The 27,600-nt window shown below is 34.5% G+C and overlaps 1 protein-coding gene across 1 annotated transcript; it reads right to left on the bottom strand.

The window, feature by feature from the left end:
* Positions 1-1,260: 1,260 nt before the first annotated feature.
* LOC145681957 (sodium channel protein Nach-like) lies at positions 1,261-23,700 on the bottom strand. Its single transcript, XM_081753559.1, has 4 exons — positions 23,431-23,700; positions 18,948-19,154; positions 3,039-3,195; positions 1,261-1,410 (listed from the first exon to the last, which is right to left on the bottom strand). Exons 1-4 carry the CDS (start codon positions 23,616-23,618, stop codon positions 1,261-1,263), a joined length of 702 nt encoding a protein of 233 aa, XP_081609685.1. The 5' UTR covers positions 23,619-23,700.
* Positions 23,701-27,600: the final 3,900 nt, after the last annotated feature.

The raw sequence follows: 27,600 nt of genomic DNA, 5'->3' as shown, positions 1-27,600 counted from the left end.
TGGCTTCCACGCTATGAGTAAGTAGCAAAGAAGGCGCGCATCACTCCCGAATTCACTCGAATGCATAAGGGGTCCTTCATTGGCAAACAAGGTGATGTCAGTAACATTAACCGAAGCAAATTGTGAGGGCACGAATGTCTGGTGCCAGTGTATCTGTAGCAGCCGCATATGTGGGATATTCAGAACGACAGTGTCAAGGGTGTATCAACAGGGATTGAATGACTATCCGTCAAGTATTCATACTTGGACCAGCCATGTGTGGTAGATGGAGGAAGTGAGCAATGAGTAATATGTATGGTATCTCAGCACAAATCGTTTTCCCAGAAAGCCGTTTTCCGTTATCTCTAATCATTTTTGCTCTATCTAGATCAATATTGAAGCCAAAAGTTGTAGTGATATATTTATCACTTTCGGTGTTAATAGAGATTATAGATGAGGATGAAAAGTAAATATACAAAGGGTATGGATAAATCATAATCTCTTTAAAAATAACAAGAATAGTAATACATTACGGGTATAGACTGTAAAAAAGAAAAACTCAGAGAAAGTTACATATTCCAATCTGTCGGGAAAAAAGCAAGAATGCGATTACTAAATATCTCTCAAAACCTAAAAGTAAGAATACGATTATTAAATATCTCTCAAAACCTAAAAGCAAGAATACGATTACTAAATATCTCTCAAAACCTAAAAGCGAGAATACGATTACTAAATATCTCTCAAAACCTAAAAGCGAAAATACGATTACTAAATATCTCTCAAAACCTAAAGCGAGAATGCGATTATTAAATATCTTTCAAAACCTAAAAGCGAGAATACGATTACTAAATGTCTTTCAACACCTAAGATTTTCAGATAGTCTTACACGTTCTCTGAGATCTGAGTATTCTGGACATTCTACATCAGTGGAACGACGATACAATCTTCACAATACGAACGGTTAGCGCCATGAATGAGTGAGATGAAAGGTCAGATACTTCAGCGCGCCAGAATCTAAGCTTTCTTCATTAATTCTTTCACAATGAGGAATGTGTCGACAACACAGCTTACTTCCGTAACTACTAATTTTTAATTCTAAACATAAATATGCAGAGAAATTTTAATACCTACATATTATTCTTTGATTTCCACTCTTTTGAACAATGTCAGCGGACGGGACTGATGAGTTACTAACTGTAATTTGATATTATACATCCCTTCATATTAGCCTAAGAATGGTATTGAATATTTTCAAACTGCACAATTTATAAGAAAATACGTCTACCTTTCCTTAATGTATTTGACTCCGAGGTAGTTAAAAGAACAACAATATCCGTAAACTGTATTCCAGACTTCAAACAAATCGGAACAATTGCGAATTCTTCCTTTCCACTTGCATCTGACAAACAAGTCCTCACAAGGTTGCCCCAACTGTTAAAAAATTAAAATTGTGTACTATTATTATTAATAATAATAATACATTTTAATATACAAGTTAATAAACTAGTTACTTTAAAGAAGTTAATAAACATTATTTTAAACTTTAATAGCATACAGCAGAATTTATTTCAAATAAATTATTATTTATTTGAGAAGAATCTTGGTAATTTTTGAACACGATTGATTGGTGTTTAACCTTCTTTTTCAGTATGGAAGTTATATGACCGAGATCAGTTCTCTAAATTAGGGTTCGAAATTTACTTGAATTTGTTTAGTCAGTAAAACTACTGAGTATATAGATTACTCCGTATGTACCTGTCCAACTCATACGTTCACGTTGTGAACAATTTGTATGAAAAAGGATGAAAATAAATACAATACAATACAATAGGTTACATATTAGTCTGTCTATATTTACGTAATATGTTATAGCAAATTATGATGCACTGCCTCTTCATTTAAATCTCTTAAGTATCTGGTTTACTGAAACTATAAGAAATCGCAGCAATTTACATCGTGACATTTCCGCAACCGTAGAACGGCACTACGGAATATTCCGTCCACTGAAAGTTATATCAAACAATGTACCAAATGATACGGAATGGTACCCTTCATAATGCTTCACCCTTAAAGTTTGCAGTTGAGTATAAACAAGTAAATAAGTATGGAGACCGTAAAACATTAGGGATTACAAGCAAATGTCCTACTGATGTTAATGGTATATTTCGAATAATTTATTTGCATTTTCGTTTCTACATTACAGCTTCATATTTGCATCTTATATGTTTAAGTTAAGAATAAAAACGCAATATTTTATCTATGAAGAACCTCATACCGTGCGTCGATGAGTTTCAGAATATAAATGCATATAGAATATATATATATTTTAATGCTGATTTTGCTTCCCTAGGAAATAAATCTATGGGTGCCCTTGTATCGGAAGAATATAAATGATATGAGAAATTAAGTCTATATAATAAAGCCACATTTTAGTCTTTAAATAATGATCCCAAATTCTTATTCCTAAGTTACGCTTTTAGTATAGTACTATAAAATCCCGTTCTGCATGTACTCGTTTTAACTATTGGGGAAAAATATCCACCTACTTCAGATCTCCTGACTTCATGACTCCAGTAGCTAGTTACTAGAGTAACTAAGTTAGGAAAAGCAGATAGGATCTGCCTCCAGGGATAACCTTTTCTCGGATTAAATCACAGGAATTAAGATGAGATGGCATTATATTTACACCCTAATATTATACGTTCAGCTTTAATACGGTAAACGTTGTACTCAACGTATTTTTAACTTACTTTTTTCATACCGGTACTGTTAAACTGTATACAGTATTATAAGTTATAAATCACATTTTAATTAAGCCAGAGGTGGGTACATATAGATTACCAGGATTTTTTCTGTTTTTTTCTAGTGAGACCATCCTAAAATTTGATTAGCGCCTTAACGCAAAGACATAACGCAATACATTTTGATATATAGGCTATTATTTATGATATAGGGTTGTATAGTCATTTGAAATGTAAGACTTAATAGTAAAAATCGTAATATTATAATTTCTTGGTCTTACTTAATACGTATTTTACAAAATCTTTTCTCCAACTTACCCTTTTCATTAATTCCTCAATTGACACGTTACTTTGTCTCAATATGCTTTGGATTTCGTCTAAATTATCTGTAGATACAGACTCGGGTTCAAACAAATCTCCAAGATAATGAAGATAATAATATAATTTATTCTGGTCAAAGCCATGAGGCAGTTTCCTGTTAGAGTGATAAATTACATAAAAGAATAAGTAATTCAGTCCTCATCAGTCGACTTCGGATCGATATGCACTAGAAAACAGCAAAATATGCATGCAAATATGCGCTAATAATTACGAAAACATGCTAAAAAATATGCAAATATGCACTAAAAACGATAAATATGCACCAATCATAAACTAAAGTTAAATGAGAAGTTTTATTTTACCTTTAGGAAAAAAGAAGTTGTATTACTTGAACTACATATACTTGGCTATGATCCATTCATGTTACAGAACTATGTAGTATTCAATACATTCCGGCAAAAAAGGTTCTGTGTTTTTGTCCGCCAAAACATTTCTCTACATCGAAAATGTTTCTTCCGTGTCACAGGTCCTTAAGGGACAGTATTTCAAACAAGCAATGTTACTTGCCAATAAATCTGAGATTCGTGCTTCGTTGTACCCGAACACTTTATTTATATTAGACAAGAGTTTTATGCTAGGATTTTTCGCATCTATTGACTGTGCTTTTCGAAAAAATGCTTGTCCAATTGGTCTTGGCAGAGTCTGTTTCGTTATTGACTCAAACAGCTCAAATGGACTAGAAAGTCCTACTCCCGGCTCTTCTAACCTCGTTATTATCTTTGGAATTAAACTGAAATGAGCGTTAAGAAACGCAAGTTCGCTTTTTATGTTTTTAACTTCGCAAGCGTCTACAGGTTCTTGAATACAATTTTTTTTTCGTAGTTCAAAGAGTTCAGTATTTGAAATTAAAATACATCAAGCTATCTATACACGCATATATATATATATATATATATATATATATATATATATATATATATATATATATATATATATATATATAGAGAGAGAGAGAGAGAGAGAGAGAGAGAGAGAGAGAGATTTGTATTGGAAATTTACAAATACCAATACAAATAAAAAAAGATTAGAATGCGCCAAGTATCTGAAAAATAAATATGCTGAGGCAAGCACATAAATGTTTATGGCATAAGCATATGGTAAAATCTGTTTAGTGAAATTGAACAGGACTCAAAAAAAATCCGTTTATAGTTTTATAGTTAACGAAGGTAAATATACGCTTAAAAGGATTAAAGAATGTAGATACATATAATGAAAAGAGTGAGATAAAATAAAATGGCACATAACGTATTCAATTACAGTATTTATTCCTGCTATGAATTAATATACATAAAATTTACAGTGAACACACACATACACATATACACAAAAAATACGTTTTCCAAGACCAAGACAAAAAATCGATGCTATGCCATTTTGAGTACTTCTCCCTGTACTTTTAGCGCCCTTTTGATCTATTGTATACAGCCTATTATGCTTCTTCTTCCATGTCTCTAGACCAGCTAGAGAATGAGTTATTGCTATTTGAAAATAACTCTTCGTTCAAAAACTCGCACAATATCTAGGGTCTTACATGGCGTAACAGGCTTGATGGATTAAAGGTGAAATGTGTAAGTAAGATAACAAGAAAACGAAGACTTTGGCAGACAACGTAGCTCATATACCTAACCACTCAGAGTTTCTTAAAAAAAAAAAAAAATTAAACGTTGCATTCCGGAACTTGAAAATTTCGGTTAAAAAGTTTAATATTCGTTGTTCGCAACACAGGTTCCGTCTAATCAAAGGAATCAAACTCATTTCTTTATCTTTAAATTCATGGGACCGGAAATATTTCCGTTTAAGATAAGTTTCCGTTTAATAAGAGGCCAAGTGAAGGTAATTCTTACTGTATTAAAAGCCTGCGTTCAAAACCTTATGTTCTTGTTTAAAAGAAAATTAATCCACTTGAAATTACCTTTTATATCCTAGAATATGTGTAAATCCTAGAATATTTTCTTCTAGCGTAACATTGAGGTCCGTTAACTTGGAGTTCGTTAGAAAACGATTCAAACAAAACTTACAATAAATTCTGTGCACATTTTGTGCAGTTTTGTGCAACACATCTCGAGTATTGTGCATCTTAAGAAACCTAAATTTTTTCATATTTAAATTTTTCAACTGTATACCAGGCCTGAGTTCGTCCAATTGGAAAATTAGAAAAACATATATCAATTTCTAGACCGAGTTTTGTGCAGTTTTGTGCACCACTTCCCAAGTTCTGTGCAACTCAGATAACAAAGATATAGCCCCTTGAAAATATTGAGTATGCCAGACACTGGAGTTCACCTAACACCGATTCCGGCAAAAGTTACATAAATCGTTAGCATTTATTTTGTGCAATTTTGTGCATCACTTCCCGAGTTTTGTGCACCTCAAATAACAGAGATATAGCTCCTTCAAAATAGTGCGTATGCCAGGCCTGGAGTTTGCATAACACCAATTCCGGCAAAAGTTACATAAATCGTTAGCATTTGTTTTGTACAATTTTGTGCATCATTTCCGAGTTATGTGCACCTCAAATAACAGAGATATAAACACATGAAAATAGTGCGTATGCCAGGCACTGGAATTTGCATACTACAGACGCTGGCCAAAGTCATGTCATACATAAGCATTTATTTCGTGCAATTTTGTGCACGGTTAACCAAGTTTAATACACATGAGGTAACTGAGATATAACCACTTAAAAATAGTGCGTATACTAATATTCAAAATGCGTACAGCGCCCACCAAATCTCTTAGTATGTCAAATGTTAGTACGACTTCTCTATAGTTTTGTGCACCATGTCCCGAGTTTTGTGCACCTCAGATACCCGAAATAAAACCACTTGAAAGTAGTGCGTATACCAATAGCCGAACTGCGTAGAGCGCACATCAAATCTCTTACTATGTCAAATGTTAGTACTCCTTCTCTAGAGTTTTGAACACAATGTCCCGAGTTTTGTGCAATTCAGTTATCCGAAATATGACCACTTGAAACTAGTGCGTATACAAAATAGCCCAATTGCGTAGAGCGCTGACCAAATGTGTTAGTATGTGAAATGTTAATACACCTTCTGTAGAGTTTTGTGCACCATGTCCCGAGTTTTGTGCAATTGAGATACCCGAAATATAACCACTTGAAAATAGTGCGTATACCATTAGTCCAAGTGCATACGGTGCTGACCAACACCAGTGGTACGTCAAATTTTAATATTTATTCTGTAAAGTTTTCTGCTCCATGCCTCAAGTTTTGTGCACCTCTGATCACTAAAATATATTCACTAGAAAATAGTGCGTATGCACACGGCCAAGTACGTACAATTCCGGGGAAAGCAATTTGTGTGTCAAATATTAGTACTCATTTTGTGAATTTTTGTGCATCATGTCCCGAATTTTGTGAGAACTAACAGAAATTCAATATTTTGTTCTTATCTTCGGCAATATTAAATAAGCTCAGTGCAACAATGCTTCAAATTCTCATTTCAGAGCCAAATGTTAGAAACAAACCCGACAACAATGAAAAGTTTTGAAGCTAGTATAAAGCGTCCATTTAATTGTAGTACGACATCAAACTCGAAATTTAACTAGCTCAGAATTTTGTCCAATTTTGTCCAAGCAAGAAAAATATTTGAACCATTAAATTGACGAGGGAGGGCAATTTCAAAATTTTGCCACTTCGATCACCTGTAGTGCTACATCTTCAAATTCGAATTTTAACTAACTCAGAATTTTTTCTGATTTTTGTCCCATTTTGACCAATCAAGAAAACAATTGAACCATGCAAATAAAGGAGGGAGTGTTATTTCAATATTTGATCACTTTGATCATCTGTAGTGCGACATCTTCAAATTGGAATTTTAACTAACTTAGAATCTTGTCCGTTTCTGAATGGAGGGCAGTTTCAAAATATTGCCACTTCACTCACCTGTAGGGCGATATCTTCAAATTCGAATTTTAATTAGCTCATAATTTTGTCCGATTTTTTTACATTTTTGTACCACCAAGAAAAATTTCTACTATCTAAATAAACGAGGGAGGGCCATTTGAAATTTTGGCCACATCGATCACTTGTAGTTCGACATCTTCAAATTTGAATTTTTACGTGCTTAGAATTTTGTCCAATTTTTGTACATTTTTGTACTACCAAGAAAGAATTTTGTACTATTCAAATAAAGCAGGGACGTCATTTCAAAATTTGGCACTTCGATCACCCGTAGTGAGACATCTTCAAATTAGAATTTTAACTAGCTTGGTGGTACAAAAACCTACAAAAAATGGAAAATGCTAAGCTAGTTAAAATTCGAATTAAAGATGTCACACTGCTGGTTACCAAAGTGGAAACAATTTTGAAATGGTCCTCCTTTTTAATTTGAGTGGTACATTTTTTCTTGATTGGACAAAAATCGACTACAATTGTACAATATTCTGCGCTAGTTAAAATTTGAACTTGAAGATGTTCCACTACAGGTGATTGAAATAACCAAATTTGGAAGTGAACCTCCCTCGTTTATTATAATGGTAGAAAATATTTTCTTGAGTGGACAAAAATGGACAAAAATTAGACAAAATTCTGAGCTAATTCAAATTCGAATTTAAATATATCGCACTACAGGTGATCGAACTGACCAAATTTGGAAGTTGCCCTTCCTCCCTTATTTTAGTGGTACAAAATGTTTTCTTGAGTAGACAAAATTCTAAGCTAGGTACATTTCGAATTTGAAGATGTTGCACTACAACTAAATGGACCCAGTCTAACGCAGAGACAAAAATAAAACATGAACAAATACCTGAATAGCAGCTCCATTTTTAAGTAGATAATAATAAAGATAATAATCTTATTGAAAGGCTGTTTATGGGATTCAAGAATCTGTTGGAATAATTTAGTTATAGGAATGTCAATGCAACATACAAGTCTTATTCTTTTGGAAAGAAATAACTACTCAAGTTTAAAACACTTGCCACTATATCAAAACGAAAACCACAAAACCGAATAAACTATAAAGAAAAGATTTAGTTAAAATGTACTTAAATATTAAATAACTGACAAATCAAATAATTAGTCGGGAACAAACACACTTGTAATCTGCACAGAGAAAAGAATGTATAGGGTAGTCTGGAAGTGGATGTACCCCCCGCTTCAGTTTCAACAGTAAAGTCCTAATTATGGTAGAATGTCTGTACACAGTTACCTTGAAGTCTTAAGAGTCATAAACATCGGTATGATCACCATCCATGTCGTAACACAGCTGAATTCTGCGCCAAGTTCTCGCAGATATTTTGCGGAGATACTCCGGAGTCACGAGGCTGAAGGCGTGTTCCACAGCTGCTCGTAATTCCTGCGTTGTGTGATATCGAGTGTTTCTTATTTGTTGCTTTATGAAACCACAAAGAGCATTGTCTGGTGTCATCAGATCGGGATTTCTTGGAGGCCAGGCAAAGGGAGCAGGTGAAGATGCACAACCTCTTCCAATCCAGCGGCCAGAAAACGTCTGATTCAGGTAATTCCGCACATGAATCGCGAAGTGCCCTGGTGCTACATCCTGCTGTATCACAACAGTGTATTATAGCAATGTTACCAGATAATGCCAAGCAATGTTACCAAATAAATGTGGGTAAAACGTAAAACCGTCAGAAAACACTAATTAAAGGTACGCCTCTTTCAAACCATGCTGTATATATCAAACGAGTAGGCCAAAATATTAGATAAAAGTATTTAAAAATAAGCAATAATAGTTTCCTTAAACTATTTAAGGTAATAAGCGAAGTGATAAGCTATATATCTATTCTTCGTAATTTCACACAAACAATTTTCACTGTGTTATATTTCACTTAAGAAACAATATATTGATATTTGACGTAATACTCACTGTGCACCTGTGTATGTTGCCCATCCCCCCTTAACTTATAAATTTATACTCGAAACCAAAATCAATCGTTCGTTTTGCGTGCAGGGGCGGGGCAACTTCACAAAGGTTCAAAAGAGAACTACAAAACTGGGGACTCTACAGAAGGAGTACTAACACTTGACATACTCAGAGATTTCGTGTGCGCTGTACGCACTTGGGATACTGGTATAAGCTCTATTTTCAAGTGGTTACATTTCGAGTATCTGAGGTGCACAAAACTCGTTCCATGGTGCACAAAACTTTACAGATGGAGAACTAACATTTGACATAGTAAGAGATTTGGTCGGCGCTATGCGCACTTGGGATACTGGTATATGCACTATTTTCAAGTGGCTATATTTCGGGTATCTGAAGTGCGCAGAACTCGGGACATGATGCACAAAACTCTAGAGAAGAAGTACTAAGGTTTGACATATTAAGAAATTTGGTTGGCGCCGTTGTACGCATTTTGAATATTATTATGTACACACTATTTTCAAGTGTTTACATTTCCGGTATATGAGTTGCACAAAATTCCGGACATGATGTACAAAACTCTACAGAAGGACTACTAACACTTGACATAATAAGATATTGGGTCGGCGCTGTATGCACTTGGGCTATTGGTATACGCACTATTTTCAAGTGGTTGTATTTCGCGTATTTGAGTGGCACAAAACTCGTTACATGATGCACAAAACTTTACAGCTGGATTTCAAAGATTTGACATAGTAAGAGATTTGGTCGGCTCTATACGCACTTGGGATAATGGTATACGCACTATTTTCAAGGGGTTATATTTCGGGTATCTGAAGTGCACAAAACTCGGGACATGATGCACAAAACTATACAAAAGGAGTACTAACATTTGACATACTAAGAGATTTGGTAGCCGCTGTAGGCACTTGGGATATTGGTATACGCACTATGTTCAAGAAAGTTATTTCTTGAATATGAGTTGCACAAAACTCGACAGAAGGTGCACAAAACTCTAAAGAACAAGTCCTAAGGTTTGACACATTAAGAGATTTGGTTGGCGCTGTACGCATTTTGAATATTAGTATATAGGCACTATTTTCAAGTGTTTATATTTCCGGTATATGAGTTGCACAAAACTCGGGACATGGTGCACAAAACTCTACAGAAGGAATACTAACATTTGACATACTAAGAGATTAGGTCGGCGCTGTATGCAGTTGGGCTATTGGTATACGCACTATTTTCAAGTGGTTATATTTCGGGTATCTCAATTGCACAAAACTCGAGACATGGTGCATCAAACTCTACAGAATGAGTACTAGCAACTGATATACCAAGAAATTTGGTTGGCACTGTACGCACTTGTGCTATTGGTATACGCACTATCTTCAAAGTAGTTATTTTTTGGGTTTGTGAGTTGCACAAAACTCGAGACATGGTGCACAAAACTCTATAGAAGAAGTACTATGACTTGACATACTAAGAGAATTGGTTTTCTGGTTTTCATTTTTCATTGGAAGGTATGGGTTATTAAATTTAAATTAGCTGTATACTGAAAGAAAATTGGGACTAACACCCCGTCTTAACGTATTTTTAGTCCTTTGTAGATTTCAGGTTGAATGTTTCATGGTCCGCCTTCAGCTCATTAAGAGCGACAAAATGTCTCATGTTGATAGGTATGCGCGCCACGAATTTAGGCATACTGGAGGCTAGCAAATCAATCTGTCGCGAATACAAAATTCACGCACACTGTAGAACTGTCTAATAAATTGTTACTATTTTGAAGAAATTGATATTTAATAACGATCTAGCTCCATAGTTATTCTGGCGAACTTTCTGTGGAATTATAGGAAAGAAAGAAAATTATTTATCTTTAAATGTATTCTGTCATATTATTGAAAGAAGAAAATAAAATAATCACTATAGATCCGACAAGATGTCTGGAAACGAAATATCTCTTCTTTTCCTCTTACTACCCTGGAGGTATTACAAAGGAAAAATTATGTGGGCTATATCCCACCCCTCTCATGTTAATAAATATGCTATATATATATATATATATATATATATATATATATATATATATATATATATATATATATATATATATATATATATATATATATATATATATATATATATAAATCCACTGCGCCGACAATTTCTAAAACTAATGCTACTGTTAAGTACTAATATTTGACATAAAATTGCTTTGCCCGGAAGTGTACGTACTTGGCCGTGTGCATACGCACTATTTTCTAGTGAATGTATTTTAGCTATCAGAGGTGCAGAAAACTTGAGACATGGATCAGAAAACTTTACAGAATAATATGCATTACATACTCTTGTGAAAATATGCATAACATACTCTTGGGAAAAATCAAAATGGCATTATTTTTATTTAATTCAATAATATTATTCTATTTTATTTTATTCGTTCGTATGCATAGCATACTCATTGGTAATTATTATTCTTTCGCTTCGAAATGAAGCTGATTAATTATTTTATTTAATTTGTTCGCATGTTAAACCATGCTCTGTAGAACAGCTATGATGTGATTATATTAATTTTTAAATTTGGTCGTATCGTAAGGCATACTCCGAAGAACAGCTATGTTGTGATCATATTATTTTTCGCAAATCGTATGTTATACATACTCAAGGGAAACTTTGTTTCGAAATACTAAGAGATGGGAGGGAATAAACTTTATTCATGCGGGACTTTTTTATTCATTTGTAATATGTAAAATATTACTCTTTTACGCAGTACGTATACTCTGGCATGATACGCTATGCTGGTTCGTATAGAGCGTGGTTCTCGTACGTCTTATACTGGTATGCTCAAGGCACGAACTGAACTTTTCGCGCCCTTTTTGGAAACCGGTTGGGTGGGAGTGAAAGATGGCGTTGCTGGGTAATGACCTTGCAGGTACATGTTAAAACATGAAGACAAATACAAAAGAAGACCGACGCCACCGCGGGTAAACGTCACAGAATGTCGACAGAAAAAATGAAATGAAATCTTTAATTTTACGTACCACGGTTATACCGGTTAGGCTAAAGGAGACGGTGATGATGAGAAATGAATGAAATGATGGAATGAAGAAAGTGGGAGGAAACGGGAGAACCCCGAGAAAACCCACGAGCACGGTGTTTGTCCACCACAAAGTCCACACGGCGTGAGCTGGGATCGAACCAGGGACCCCAAGCACCGGAGGTGAACGCTCTACCACTGAGCCACCGCCACCCCCAGAATGCCGACAGAGTAATAAAAACATGTTTGGTGCCGCTGTAGATGAACACAAGACATTGTCGGCGGAGAATATAAAGAAGATTAAGTTTGCGGTAGATAAACATCATAAAATACCGTTAGAGTAATAAAAACAAGTTTAATGGCATGCTAGATGAAAATAAGACAGTGTCAGCGGAGAATACAAAAGAAGTTTGGCACCACGAATGGTAGAACATGACTCGACACTGAACGCAAATACAAAAGAACTGATGATCCTGTTGAAACATGATGCGGTACTGAATGCGAATACAATAGAAGATTGTCACATTTATGTGATACCGAATGCAAATACAAAGGAAGTTTGGTAGTATGAAGGATATTGACCCTTTTATTTTACGTAGATGATATCATCGCTTTCAATACATAAGGCGTAACTAACATTTTCAAAGTTTTACAGGAGAAGCGAAAGAAGATTTTGTAGTATGTTCAAGTTAACATAACGTTTTTACTATTTTCAGGAGAGCTTTAATTTTTTGGACGCTTATTGGCGAGGGACAAATGTTCTTTTCCGCGTAGATATGACTTTCCAGCTGTTCGTATGTCTTGATAAAATTGCGAAGTTTTAACTTACGCCCTTATGCTGTGAACACATATATGTTAAATTCCAGTTCTAAAATAACAATAATGGCGTATGTTTAGTAACTTTATTTTTCACATATTTTACAGTTTTGTACATAATGAGCATTGATGCTACAGTTAATGTTTTTTCTTTTGTTATAATTATAAGAGTGTTTATTATGTTGTATATAATATTTTTGTATGAAAACTATAACTTTGACTACACACTATAGAATATAAAAAATATGCTTTTAGGTAAGCATTATGGCTGTGTTGACACAAAGGAAAATCCTTTCAACGATGGACCTCAACAAAATTTTCGACATTTTCATCACTTTGTAGATTTCAGAAGTATGCGTGGTAATCTAGCAATATTACTCCTATATCGCACAAATTTTCCAAGACTTTCTTTTTTTCTGAGAAATAGGTCGAATACCGGGGTAGAGTGTAGGCTGGTTTAGTGTACAGCTTCTCAGGGAATCTTTGCGTACCGAAAATCTGGAAAACTCATCCCTCATTCGGGTTTTGAACAAAACTGTCCCCAAATCGTCTTGACTGAATCCTATCCATCGCAATTTTTGCCATCCAATCTCATTGCCTTTTTGATCTTTGCTCCATGGTAGAAAAGTTTTTCGTGCTTCCTCGAAGTCAAAGAAATCATCTATTGTCATCGAGTGTACCTCGTATGGAAACGGCTTTTTGCGCGACATTCGAGCAACAGTCAACCACTGTGTTGGAACGAACACATCTATATTTTTTCGAATGCTCAATGGCACTATGCATGAAATGAACTTCCATTTCCGTATTTCCCGGCTCAAGAAATTTATGATCAATCGTTTTTATATGAGTACTACTCACCGCATATATACACATTGATGCGAATTTCTTGTTTAAATTTTGTCCTCAGCAGCAGTCGGAATACATGGTCACGTGTTCAACTTCTGTTGATAATTTGCGTAAGTATTTAAAAACACATGATGCAATTTCATCTGGGCCCCTGTTTGCCTTTGTTTCGTCCGCAAAATAACTAGCCCTCGTGAGTAGCAACATCGTAAATAGTAAGATTGTAAACGTTTAGTTTAATCGCGTAGTACACAACTCCGGTTTTGCAGGATGGCGTTGTTAACACTTGAAGATCAAAACAAATCACCTTATGAGTTCTATCTTTGAATGCATTCTCCTTGTCTAGTCTCTTTTCTAGCCTTGATTGATCCTTCTTTTGTTTGTGCTCCTCGTAATTTTGCAGTTCTGCTCTTTTTTCATCTTCGGACAACTTACTAAACTTGACACATACTTTACACTGATATTTTTTCGGTTTGTGAATTTTTACATTCATCTCTTTCAATAGCTTCCAGTAAGACGTACGACCAATTATACGTGTTTTATCCAGACCCTTTTCTTCACAGTAAAGTTTGTAGAGATCGTACAATTTAAAGAGAGAGAGGCCAGGGTTTCTGTAATAAACTTGGGATGTAGAAGCTCGGCAGTAATGGGATTCGACCCGAGGTATTGATGTTATGTGTGATTTCGCAACTTCGATTGTTTCCTGTCCCAATGCATTCGGAACATGCTTATCTCGCAACTCTGAACCAGCAGTTCCATGTATAAGTCCTTTCTGAATCGTGACGCGGCAAACTTTGTCACTGACATCCAGTGTACGTCACTAACTAAGTCTCTTTTAACAATCAAACCCCTAAACAAATCCAAATCAACAATCTAAACAATCCATGGCGGCATTTACATACAGAGACTAAAAAAATGCGGTTCGCATTGTGGCGTATGAGCGCCAGACCATATTATTGTGTATTCAGATTGTTTAATACAGAAGGGCGTATGTGTCATTTAAGCCCTTATGCTTTGAACAACTTGCTTTTATATCTCTTAACGACCTTATGAAAATGACCCCCGCACAGCTGAATGGTTCGCCGTACAGCCACAAAAATTTCCCAGCAGCTAGACACGATTGACATTTATCGGAAGAATTGAAAATCTCAAAATCACAAAAAAAGTAAGTTACGCCCTTGTGTATTGAAAGCGACAATATGTGAATGGTTGGTAGATGTTGTGTTTAATAAGAATAATGATGGAATGTTGTTGTAATAGAAGATGTAAATGACCACATGAATAACAGATTTTCTTTTAAAAACATGTGAACTATTTATTTGCACACAGACCATGTAAATCTTTTCTTTGTACCTAGATGACAAGTGATTGATTAGTGCGCGATATGAATAACATTATTGAAGGAATACCGCTGTATGATGTGAATGATTGCAGCACAATGTAAATAACACTAATGATGTTGTTTCAAAAGAATGTTTTGATTAGCTGAATGATATGAGAACATAACTAAAATGTAAGTACACGTTTTCTCCGCCCCTATACCTATGAAAATTCTATAGATGATTAGGAAAGTATATGTGAAAATATTTTAATTGTTGGAGGAGGAGTGTTTGAAAAATTGTTTTAAAGTACCACCTGATATGACGTCGTAGGTAGTTTTCCTTATATATGGGGTATGAAGACAAGACTGGCACAGTATCATCATGGAGTCGTTTTACACTCAGTTACAGCGAGAAATTGAGCTCCGCAAGGAAGAAGACTGGGATTTATCGTTTGAGCTTGTTGAATCCCCCAAGAAAAGTTTAAACCATAAGTGAATATCCGGACTTGTTTATCGAGGAGGAAACGTGCTATTTTTCGCCGGCTTCTCCAGATATTATTATAGAAAGAGAAATTATTGATTTAAGAAATAATCCAGTTTTAGTTCCTACATCTCTACTTTGATCTCCATAATTATTGGCAGTAGATTCAACATTACCACTAGCAACTTCAGATGGGTCGCCACCGGCTTCCCTTGGTCCACCATCTTTAGATGGGTTGCCACAGGCTTCACTTGGTCCATCATTGCCATCAGCAGTATCATCAGTATTAAAAAATCCTTCAATGAAATCGACCTTAGTGGAAAAAGAAGAAGAAGAAGAAGAGGAAGAAAGACCATCATTTGCAGACCTATTTATCGAAGGAGAGGAAGATGAAATTCTTCTTATTTGAAGAATTTGACGATTGCAAACCAGATACACCACCGCCAAGTTTTACCGTTGGATTTTGTATGTTCACCGCAAAAATATCCACTAGATTTATCAGTGTGGCGCAAAGAAGAAAAGTGCGAGTGCAAGTGTGAGCTCATAGATGAAAACTACATAAAAACAGTGTTATAAATTGGAGAGCAAAGAGCGTTTTACTTTGCTATTGATGTTATATGAGCTATTACAATCAATTCGCGCATCGATGTCGCTTTAGAAATAAATTAACACTTGAGGCTGAAGCCTGGAGCTTTATTGCAAGTAAAAATGTGAGAAATGATGTGTATGCTGATTATGTGAGATCACATCTTAATAGTGAAATAAACGAAGAATTGTTTGTGAAAACATATAACAACTTACTAAAAACACAAAATATATTGAAATATTAGTGGACATTTTACTAGAAAAGGACAGAAACGATGCACTCTGATTTCTTTTTGTATATAACATTATTTGTATATATATTTTTCTATAGTTATGTGTGTATTAATGTGTCAGTATAATATTTTTTTATAATTGAGTGTGTGTGTTATTTGTATATATATTATTCTTTTTGTATCTTTGCTTATAGATATATAATATTAAATAAATATATACAGAAAATTCACTCTTTGATTTTTATTTACTAAAAACTTTTCCTAAATAAAAGGTATCATCGGTATTTTACAAGGTGAAACTTATTTATATATTCTATCGTTTCCTTTTGAAAACTCGTTTTTTTAAATGATATTTGATTAGTGTATTTTATTTTTCTAGAAATTTTTACTATTACTTTGAAGTATTTTTAAAAAGTTTGCTGGGTATTTTTTGCTTTCTTGAAAATTTTACATTGAATTATTTACAAGTTCGCATTTTTTTTTAGTATTTTGGGAATATAATTCCTGTGAGCTCCCTATGGAAGCGATCCATTAAAAATTAGGAGAATATACATAAGAATGAATTTCCAAACGAAAGAAAACAAACTGAGTTTCTACAAGAATTTTATTCTCGCAACTATTTTAACATCGTGTGTTATTACAAATAACACGGAAAAAATAAGCTGAGTTTGCACAGCAAACGAACGAATAAAATGTCACAATCGAAGATTGTTCATCGAGTTCTTAATACGTTCACATGAAAATTTAACAACGAATTTCCAAGGGAAACGATCCCATTAAAAATAATTACGAGATATTAAACAATACGAGAGAATAAAATATTCACAATCAAAAACTTAACACCAACTTTTCATTGGGAAAGGAGAATATAAAAGACTGAAACTGATCTAATAATTAATTTTAAAACTCCGTAATGTTATAGTATGATTTTTTATTTTATATACATACATACACGAAAATTTAACGAGTTTCCAAGGGAAACGATCCAATTAAAAATAATTACGAGATATTAAAAAATGCGAGGGAATAAAATATTGACAATCAAAATCTTAACACCGACTTTCCATTGGGAAAGGAAAATATAAAAGACCGAAACTGATCTAGTAATTAATTTAAAAACTCCGTAATGTTATATTATCATTTTTATTTTATATACATATAATGCAGTTTTTCACATACGTGAATCATAAAAATGCAGAAAGTAATTTGTCACATACGTGCAATATAAAATGCAGAAAATGTTTCTACATACGTGAATCATAAAATGCAGAAACATATTTTTCACATACGTGCATTATAAAATGCAGAAAGTTTTTTTTACATGCCTGAAATATAAAATGCAGAAAGTGTTTTTACATACGTGAATCAAAAATGCAGAAAGTTATTTTTCACATGTGCAATATAAAATGCAGAAACCAATTTTTCACACGCATGCATTATAAAATGCAGAAACTTATTTTTCACATGCATGCAATATAAAATTCAGAAAGTTTTTTCATATTATAAAATGCAGAACGTTTTTTATATACACGTATCATAACGTGCAGAAAGCTTTTTAACGTTATAAAACTGCAGAAACTGTTTTTACATACGTAAATCGTAAAATGCAGAAAGTTTGTTTATTCGCATACATGCATTTAACTGCTGAAAGTTTTTTCACATGCACGTATTATAAAATGCAGAAACTTATTTTTGATATAAACATGTTAAAGTTTTAGTTGCAAGAAATAATTTTTTCACAGAATATTTTAAGTACGATAATGTAAAACGTATTTACACGTACGAAAATTTTTTTAAAAACCCACATGAAAGGAAATAATAATGAAAACAAATAATATAAAATGATAAAAAATTTATTTCCAAATTTCAATATGATATATTTTATTAGTAAATACAATTCTGATTTTAAAATGTTAACATTCCTTGTTAATAGATAATGACATACCTTTATATAAATCAGAAGGTTTGTTTCAAACTATGGCTCATATCTATACTGCCGAATTTTACACGGTATAATTAGTCAACGTTAACGCAATTTCGATTTGCGGACGCCATTTTGTAAAACAGCAGTCATCTTGGATCCTAAGAGAAAATTTGAATGGCGCATCTTCTTAAATTACTCTCTTAGGTTCCAATTAGAAGTGACCAAAGCGGCATTCCGTGTTCAAAAAAGTGTAATGGAGTTTCATACACCGCCTCTACTATAAGAGTGCTTCGCAAGTATTTTACTATGAACAAAATTACGATGTACAAATACTTTTTCGACGGGAGTAAGACGTAAAACCAACAAACTATACTGAATACATGGCGCAACTGGTACAGTAAGATGTAAGATAGTGTGGACATAAATGCATAGGGTTCATACATATGACATATATCATCTCAACTTAATTTACTCGTTAAACAATCGTAAACAGATTTTCATTCTTTACAAAATAGTAACTGTACGAATACTTTTTCAAGTCATTGTATCCGTTTATTGCGTTACATTGTAGATGCCTTCCTTAACAAACATGTTTAACTGCTGTAGATTATCATAAAAGAGATTATAATGGGTCTAGAAGAATCAAATGAAACATATACCATAATAACAGTACAAATATATGCATTATTTCAAAACAGAGAACCCTACCTACTGCAATCTGTCTGTATTTTATTAAACCAAAATTATTAAATTAGAAGATACTTACAGCTGTTGTACAAATTGATAAACTTTAGATCTCAAAATGCGATTCAAGTTGCAGACGCTTACTGCTGGAAATGGAATATTCCATATTGGATAATTGATTGTTTCTAGACTTGTAACTGTTGGCCTGTTTCTGTATTCGTCATAAAGTAAGGATACGAGCATGACAGATGCAATTAGTCCCATTGCACTCAATGACAACCATAAAGCTCTGTAAACAAAGAAAAGAAAAAGAAACACTAACATTTTTTCAAAAAAATACACAATTTCTAATGATAACGTGACGAATTTTACGCATTTCCAAATTGATTCACAACAATTGTGATGTCAAGGTAATTACATTTCTAGGTCACTTGTTTCAAATATCCATAACAAAATAAAGCCTCATATCAAGCTACGCGGGTTATTGATTACCAAAGGCTGATGAGTTTTGTAATGAACAGCAAGTTTAGTGTTCTGCATAATATTAGGCCGGGATCTGAAGGGGGTTGAGCATGCATGGAAAGCCTAACGCAATTTTATTGCTGATTATTGTTATAGGCACTATAGTGATCGTGAAAACCGATGTCGTCGTCCACCAGCGTGGTCGACAACTTGGAGGAGGGAGGAAAGTGGTGGAGCGCAGAAAATCTTAGATCTTCACGTTGGCGATCCTAGTGTCCCTTCAAATTTTCACAGTGACATGAGCCTCGTTGGAAAGCTTAGAAAACACAAATTCTGACGAGGTAACTTTTGTGCCCCAGTTCCGAACACGTAAAAGAAGAAGAAGAAAATAAAAATAGGATGAAAAACTATTTTTGTAAAATTTGTGGGACGCTGGCAACATTATTGTTTGTCATACCAGGAAAAAAATAACCTCACATGTACAACATACATAGGTAACAATCATATAATAAAATGAATGGCGTAGATACAATAACAATTCAGATAAAATTTTAGAAGTACCTACTTCCGATGGTCACTCTGTACATATTTTTCGATGGACTATCGTCACGTTGGCAGCCCTAGCGACGCCCCTAATTGTCACAGGGACATGAACTATACCTCTTTGGAAAGCACGTGGGACACAGATTTCAGAGAGCTAACTTTTGTGCTTCCCCTGCGTAAGAAAAACAACAGCGTTGCCAGAGCTCCACGAACTTAAAAACGTGTTTTTATGTTTTTCTTTTCTTCTTCTTTTACAAGTTGGTCATGGGGACATAAAAGTTACCTATTTGGAATCTGTGTTCTATAAGCTTTCCAACGAGGTATTGTTCATGGTCCTGTGACTAATAGGGGCGTCGCTAGGGCTGCCAGACAACGTGAAGGTAGACGACAAATATATAAGGGGAGTGGAGAGTGGTACGAGCTTCCGAATTTTTATCTCCCTTGCTATTGCACCTAAGTACTTCATTGTTTTCATATGACTGTTTCAAATGTCTGGCGTACATGTGAGATTTTTTTCCTGCGTACGACAAATAACAGTGTTGTCATCGTTCCTCAAAGTTCAAATATGTGGCTTTCTTTTATAAGAAAATATACACTGGAGAAATGGGCAAATTCAATACTCAACCCCGCATTTACCCTTCGTAAGCCCAATGACCAAATACAGGGTATCACTAGTTAGAATATTAATTTATTTAATTGATACCAAATTTTTATGCTTGTAGCTCCTTTGGGATAAGTTTAAAGACATTTTGAGTTTGGTATGGATAACATTTTTTCAAATGCAACTTTAGTTTAAAGCCATTATCATGTTGTTAATACATGTAACTGAAATGAAAATATAATATTAGTATTACAACAACTTTATTTGAATTTACCTTCATTTGTTGAACATTTGTGTTCCTGATGTTAATCCAGCCAATTTGCAGTGTCTGATAGTGTTGACAACGAAAACGACAGTGGCCTAAAACATGAAGATCAATTAATGAGAACGTATGAAAACCTGAAAACTAACCAGAATGAAGCAGACACAAGAATTTTTCTTCATGTGTTTGATTCAGTTAGAAACAAAGGAAGTGTAACCCTAATAATTTACAGCCTAGATACGGGTGTGTTCGTGTTAGCCATACCATACTGGCATAATTTGAAAGACGACGGTTGCCAGAGTGTGTGGTTAGTCACTGGTGTTGGATAAAGGAAAAGAGGTTTAGGATGTCATATAGCTTCAGAAGCACTTGGAATAAAATTCTCCTAAAGTTTACCAGCTCTTCATGACTTTACAGGCTGTGACTCGACGAGCAAAGTAGGAAACAAACAGTATGCTTTCAGTTTAGCAAGAGAATCGGATTCTGTTTTACATGTGCTACAGTTGTTACAGCAACAAGACCTGAATGTTATCTCAACTTCACCAACTAGAGCTTGTCTATTTAAAGATTGTTAAAAAAAAACGGAAACTCTTGTGATGCAAGTAGATACATTCACTTCCTACAATCCCCATCAGCAATTAATAACATTGTTTGTTTACCGGTCACCTACAACTATTTCCGACAACATGTACTGAGATGCACAGCTCAACTCTACTATTGGAATAACTCCACCATTCAGTTTGCAGAGCCTTTAGATTTAACCAAGTTTGTTTTTTTCTTAGATGACAATAAAACCATACGTCCACTTCTGATAACACAGCCTGCCATACCAGATATCTTAATTCCACCTAGCACACGCAAAACCAACCTGCAAAACACTGTCTTGCAGATGTTTTGTCAGTAAGTCGTCTTGCTGCAGTTATTGTGCTTCTAACGACAATCGCTAAAATTCTGTGACAAAATATCTCTGCGAAGAAGCCAATAGTGACAGTAAATTATACTCAAATGCAATAATTAAGAACCAACCATTATTAGATGTATCTTTTAAATTGATATGCAAACTTTAGGGCAATAGCTACCATACGTTAGGCCTTAAGTGATTAATGTTTAGTTAAAAAGGTGGAAATTTTGAAAATCAATAACAATTCGTTTGTGAAATTAAGAAGTGTTATTAAACAACACGTGAAAATGTTAGTGTTATTTGTCATTCGAAATTGACTGGATTAACATCAGGCACACATATGTTCAACAAATGAAGGTAAGTGCAAATAAAGCCGTTGTAATACTAATGTTATTTTTTATTTGAGTTACATTTAATAACAATATGATAATGGTTTTACAACTAAAGATGCATTTCAAAAAATGTTATCCATAATACCAACTCAAATTATCTTTAAAATTATCTCAAAGGAGCTACAAGCATAAAAATTGGTATCAATATAAATAAATGAATATATGTATAAGGTAACCGAGAAACCTCTGTGCTTTTTCATCCACCTCCTTTAAACATCGATATGTCACCTAAGACGTACCTGGAGGATCAAAAATAATCCCCATTAGCATCGACGACCTTCTGCCAACGTTCTGGAAGGCCATGGATTCCATCGCGGTAGGAAATAGTGGACCGTGAAGCGAAGAAGTATCAAGTGAATTTTCCACCTCTAATAGGGATTTGAACTGGAGTCCTCTAAGGTGATTGTCCAGGGAATGGAACAGGTGATAACCGGACGGTATACAATGTCCGGTGAGTATGGCGGATGCAATAGTGTTCTCCATCCAGGACGTAGAATGATGTTCCGGATCATCCTAGCCATGTGCGGCTTATTGATGTCTTGTAACAGGAGGCTCAGTGGTAGAGCGTTCACCTCCTGTGCTTGGGGTCCCTGGTTCGATCCCAGCTCGCGCCGTGTGGACTTTGTGGTGGACAAACACCGTGCTCGTGGGTTTTCTCGGGGTTCTCCCGTTTCCTCAAACTTTCTTCATTCTACCATTTCATTCATTTCTCATAATCACCGACTCCTTTAGCTTGACCGGCATAATCGTGGGACAAAAACTCGAAGATTTTATTTCTCAATCGGCTTGAGCTGGAATCGAACCAAGAGTCCCATGCACCAGAGGTGAACGCTTGCTCTACCACTCAGTCACTGCGGCCCCAATATAGTGATTCTTAATTAGTCGTGGATGAGCTAAGTTAATTTTCCATTTCCGGCACATTTCCTACTCCTACACAAGTTCATTATTAATTCCATACATGTTTATTAATTTCAAAACTTCCTTATAATAGCTAATGTAATTTATTGAAACAAACAAAAAAAGCATAATTTCTAATGTCTATAGAGATAGATGTTCTCAAGCTCATATCGTTTCAAGATTTCTATAGGCCTATACATAGCATAATATAGCAATGTTTATTTCTCATAACTTTTTTATTGAAAAGCGATTACAGCCTAGAAACACTCCCTTGTGCACGCTACTAGTACATACCAACTTAAAAGCTAAAGTATTAAGAGTAAGCAAGTTTGAACTTAATTCTCTTTAAAATATTACATTTTATAAAATTGAATTTTCGCTACTACTTATTCACGGTATGCTATACGAAACCAGGATAGCATAATTACACGAAGTCTTAAAGAAACATGTATAATTCAATTAATATTTAACATATGGATGTATTTTTTTTAATCTAATTTCTTTTACCTTTCGGTCCAATGACGATTTTCTTCAAATATGTATTTGAGACCATGCAATGATGACTTAGTACAGTAGTCCTTCACATGTGGTAAAATATCACATCTCCATTTGTGTGTTTTCTGAGAAATGTTTCTTCGGAAGTACTCAACAGTATTGCCGTTTAATTTAGTTTTAGGTTTTCCTTTGTGCAGCATTCTCTATAACCAAATGTATACTATACTTTCATGTTGACAGAAAATTGACTTTACCAAAGATAACTGTTTGGTCTGACTCATTGTAAAAATCTGAAAAAGACCAAGAAACTTTATTAACTACAAAATAATGACAAAACTACTCTTTCTCTTATAGGTGTGAAGTACTTGTAAGTTTTTTTTTTTTTTTTTGTTATGATTTGTATTGGAAGAACATTTTAGAAGTTTTTCGAACATATCATCCTAGGGGTTAAACTTATATTGTCTGTCACAAAGAACAAGTAATAGTATCACGTGTATACCACGTAAGTAAGTTTGGTTTATATACGGTGTGATATTTCCTAAAGAATTAATATTGAAATCGGAAGTGGTAATAGATTTCTACCACTTCCGGTTTTAGTAGAGAGATTAAAGTAGAGATGAAGTATATTCTTAAGACGCTTAATTGATTGCAGAAAACAGTTTATCGCTACTTATTATCGTTTTTACTCTATAGAAATTCTACATTAAACCGGAAGTTTGTGATTTCTGCAGCTTCTGGTTTGAATAGAGAGTTAAGAGAGATGATACCTATTCGTAAAAAGCTGAATAGATTGCAAGAAAGAATGCTTCCGGCTGTCTCTTATTGTTTTTGCTCTGCGAAGAGAAGATCAATATAGAACCGGAAGATGTACTGGATTCCTATCATTTCTCGGTTTAATAGTGAGTTAATGATGTAAGTAAAATATCAGGAAGTGGATCGACTGCAGAAAACCGCTTCTCGTTATCTAAATTCGTTATTATTACCGTTTAAACTCTATAGTGATCAAGGTTAAAACTGGAAATGGTTGATTGCCAGTGGCGGATCCAAGGGGGCTATAGGGGCTATAGCCCCCCCCTCCTTGACGCTAAGGTTTACACTGGATAAAATGGGCTTCAATTCTGCTTTACACTGGATAAAACGGTAAACTATGGTTTAGCGCCTCCCTTGATCATATCCTGGATCCGCCACTGGTTGATTCCTACCATTTTGGGTTTGAATATTATGTCCATCAACGAACTCGATTCCCAAACATTTGTGATGATGGTACATCAAGCAGTTCTTGAGATTTTCTCTCATAAATGGGTAGACGGATACACTGCCTCTTGTGATGGTATGAGACAATCTATACAACATAAATTCACTTCAACATTTTATTGGCCGTACTAAAACTTTTGAAGCTGTGAATCTTTATTTAAAATAATAATAATAATAATAATAATAATAAAGCATATTACATTAGCTAATGCAGTTTACGCAACACATAATAGAAATATAGCAACAATCAAGAAAGACAAAAAATGTACCCCTTGTCTCGAAAAGGTTGAGCGCATTTTTTATTGCTGTTTTGAGGCAAAAATTCGGGTATCTTCGGAAAAAAGTAAACCAGGTTCGAACATCGAAGCCAACCTTTGCAATCGAGAAAAATTTTGCAGATGTGTTTTTCTTCTTTTAAATATAATAAGACTTGTTACCAATTGTATATAAAAAGCAACATTGATTGAAATACTTAATGATACAATATTTAGAAACTTTGTATTAATGTCAGCACAAGCTTGTTTGTCATTTAGCTCTCCATACGTAATAGAACATTTAGATACGTAAACGAATCTTTCCATATGTAAAATAATGCTGAAAGTTAAGACATAGAATATAATTCTCGCCTAAGTAGTAAAATAAAAGTCAAAGTAGAAAAAAACAGCGTTTGCAGTGGATATAAATGTCATAATTATCTAGAGAACCGTTATACATCGCTAGAAGCATCTTCCGAAGACTGATTGTGTTAGCTCAGTAGGAAGCTGTTGGATTTCAAATCGTAAGGTTGTGAGTTCGATTCCCATCTGGATCAATGCTTATTTTATTAAATTCTATTTTCCGCAATGCATGAAAAATTACATAAAATAATTACATTAAAATACATCATATATATATATATATATATATATATATATATATATATATATATATATAACATAATCATTGCAGAACATAGTAATTATTATGGTTAAAATATAACATCTGATATAGGTGTTCACAGTAGGTCGGTATTCTATATGAGAAAGTTAAATACAAAGTAAGAAAATAATACCATAGCAATAAATAGGTTATATAGTGTATTTATTTGCAGCTATTTGTCATATAGAGGTTACTTCTCAACATTCATATTACAGCCAGGGACGGTATCAAGGGTGGGCGAGGGTGGGCGCCTGCCCACCCGATGGATGGCCTCGTCCACCCATCCGCTCACCCCAATAGAAGTATAGTAATGAAGGTGACATCCTGTACTACAAAAGCTATAGGTATTACTTTGGATTGTAATGTAAAATGTTCTAGGACTCTGTTTAACTCTGCAATGAACAATGATTTTAAGACAGATACTTGTAGTAATATAATGATGCCAAAAGTCGTGATTAACCTTTAAATTATGCAGGTTTTACATTCCAGGACCTCGTGAACTACGAAGCAATTTAAACCGAATTGGTAGGGTTGGAAGAAAATATTTTAAAAAAATAATCACTGGTAATTGCCGCAGACACATGAAACAAAAAAAATAACTTTTGTTAGTATCTCTACTTGAATTTCAGTTATTGACATATACGTGCTTTTATTGTTTTATACATTATTAGTATTGTTACTGTAAAGTTCCTTTTAGGAAAGAAAACTAAAATGTCTTCCTCCGCCCCTCAAATATACTGATAGGAGGAATATGTGTTTATTATTCCTTGAATTTTGTTATTTGACATTACAATCCATGTAAACCTTCCTTTCTAATTCTACTTTTTACTCCAGGAGAAAATAACAAGAAAAAAATAAAACTTACATGGTGTATCTAGTTTTAAAGGGGGATTTCCCCAACATTCCCAGATAATTTGCAAATTGCTGTGGACCAATAAAGTTAGCACGGCTAAAATTGCTAATATTGTTTCCCCTCGCATGGGGTAAACATGATTGGTAGCTTGTTTTACTGTTCATGAGTATAGGTGACTTGCTTATATTCGAACTCATTTAATTACACATTTCCGTATTTTGTTTCTCCATTAGCAGTACAGGATGCTCGTGTTAATCCAAACCCACCGTAATCCGAAACCTGCGCTTGCCCGAATGACATTTAGCGGAGTTGATATTTTTAGACTGGTTTCTCAAACAGAAACAGTTGTGAATTATTGGACTATATCAGGTTACTTTTCTTGAATACAAAACGGTTTCAAATGACTTTTGAATGCTGAACTACATATACGGTACTGTACATGTTTTAGATTAGAACTAAGCCTTGACAAATATTCGTTTGTAACTGGATTCGTGGCTTTTGAGCACTCCCCTTCTTCGCCAAACAATTTAATAACCCGAACAGCTCAAGCAAATATTCGGATTAACGCGCGCTTCCTGCTGTAGTTATCGAAGATTATTACTAGCCCACATTTTGCCCCCACAGTTACCATGAAAATAAGCACAAGCGAAATAATGTTACTCCTATTGACCATCCAGTGCTCCCGGTGAATCCTGGATTCGAGTCCCAGTGGGAACACAAGTTATTTGGATCCTACTCTAGTTCCGTTTCTTGGGACGTTATCATCATTACATGGAAGGCTATGGCAAGCCATCATGGGTTCACTTTGCCCAGGAACCTTCGGGTCAAAGATCGACCTTTGGGCAGGACAATGCATCATCTACTAATGAGTCATCGCGTCCTTTGTATGTAGTAGATCTGGGGACACTATTCGACATTCATAAATATTAATAAGTGTCGATAATTTTGATATTTTAGCAGTTTCTAATACACGGGCGGTTGTCAGTTTGAAGAATAGATACACCCTTTTCCGCATAGTAATGATCTTGTAAATGACACAAGAAATACGATAATGTATGCACCTGCGTGAGGATATTGTAAATGGAAATAGAACATGACAAATAATAAATATTTCCGGTTAAAGAAATGCTAGTTGGACAAGCAGAATACAGAAAGAC

This window comes from Thermobia domestica, chromosome 3 (assembly GCF_964235325.1).
Source record: "Thermobia domestica chromosome 3, izTheDome1.hap1.1, whole genome shotgun sequence".
Taxonomy (NCBI): Eukaryota; Metazoa; Arthropoda; class Insecta; order Zygentoma; family Lepismatidae; genus Thermobia; species Thermobia domestica.
Note: the sequence above shows the minus strand (reverse complement) of the source record. Positions and strands in the feature narration are given on the sequence as shown.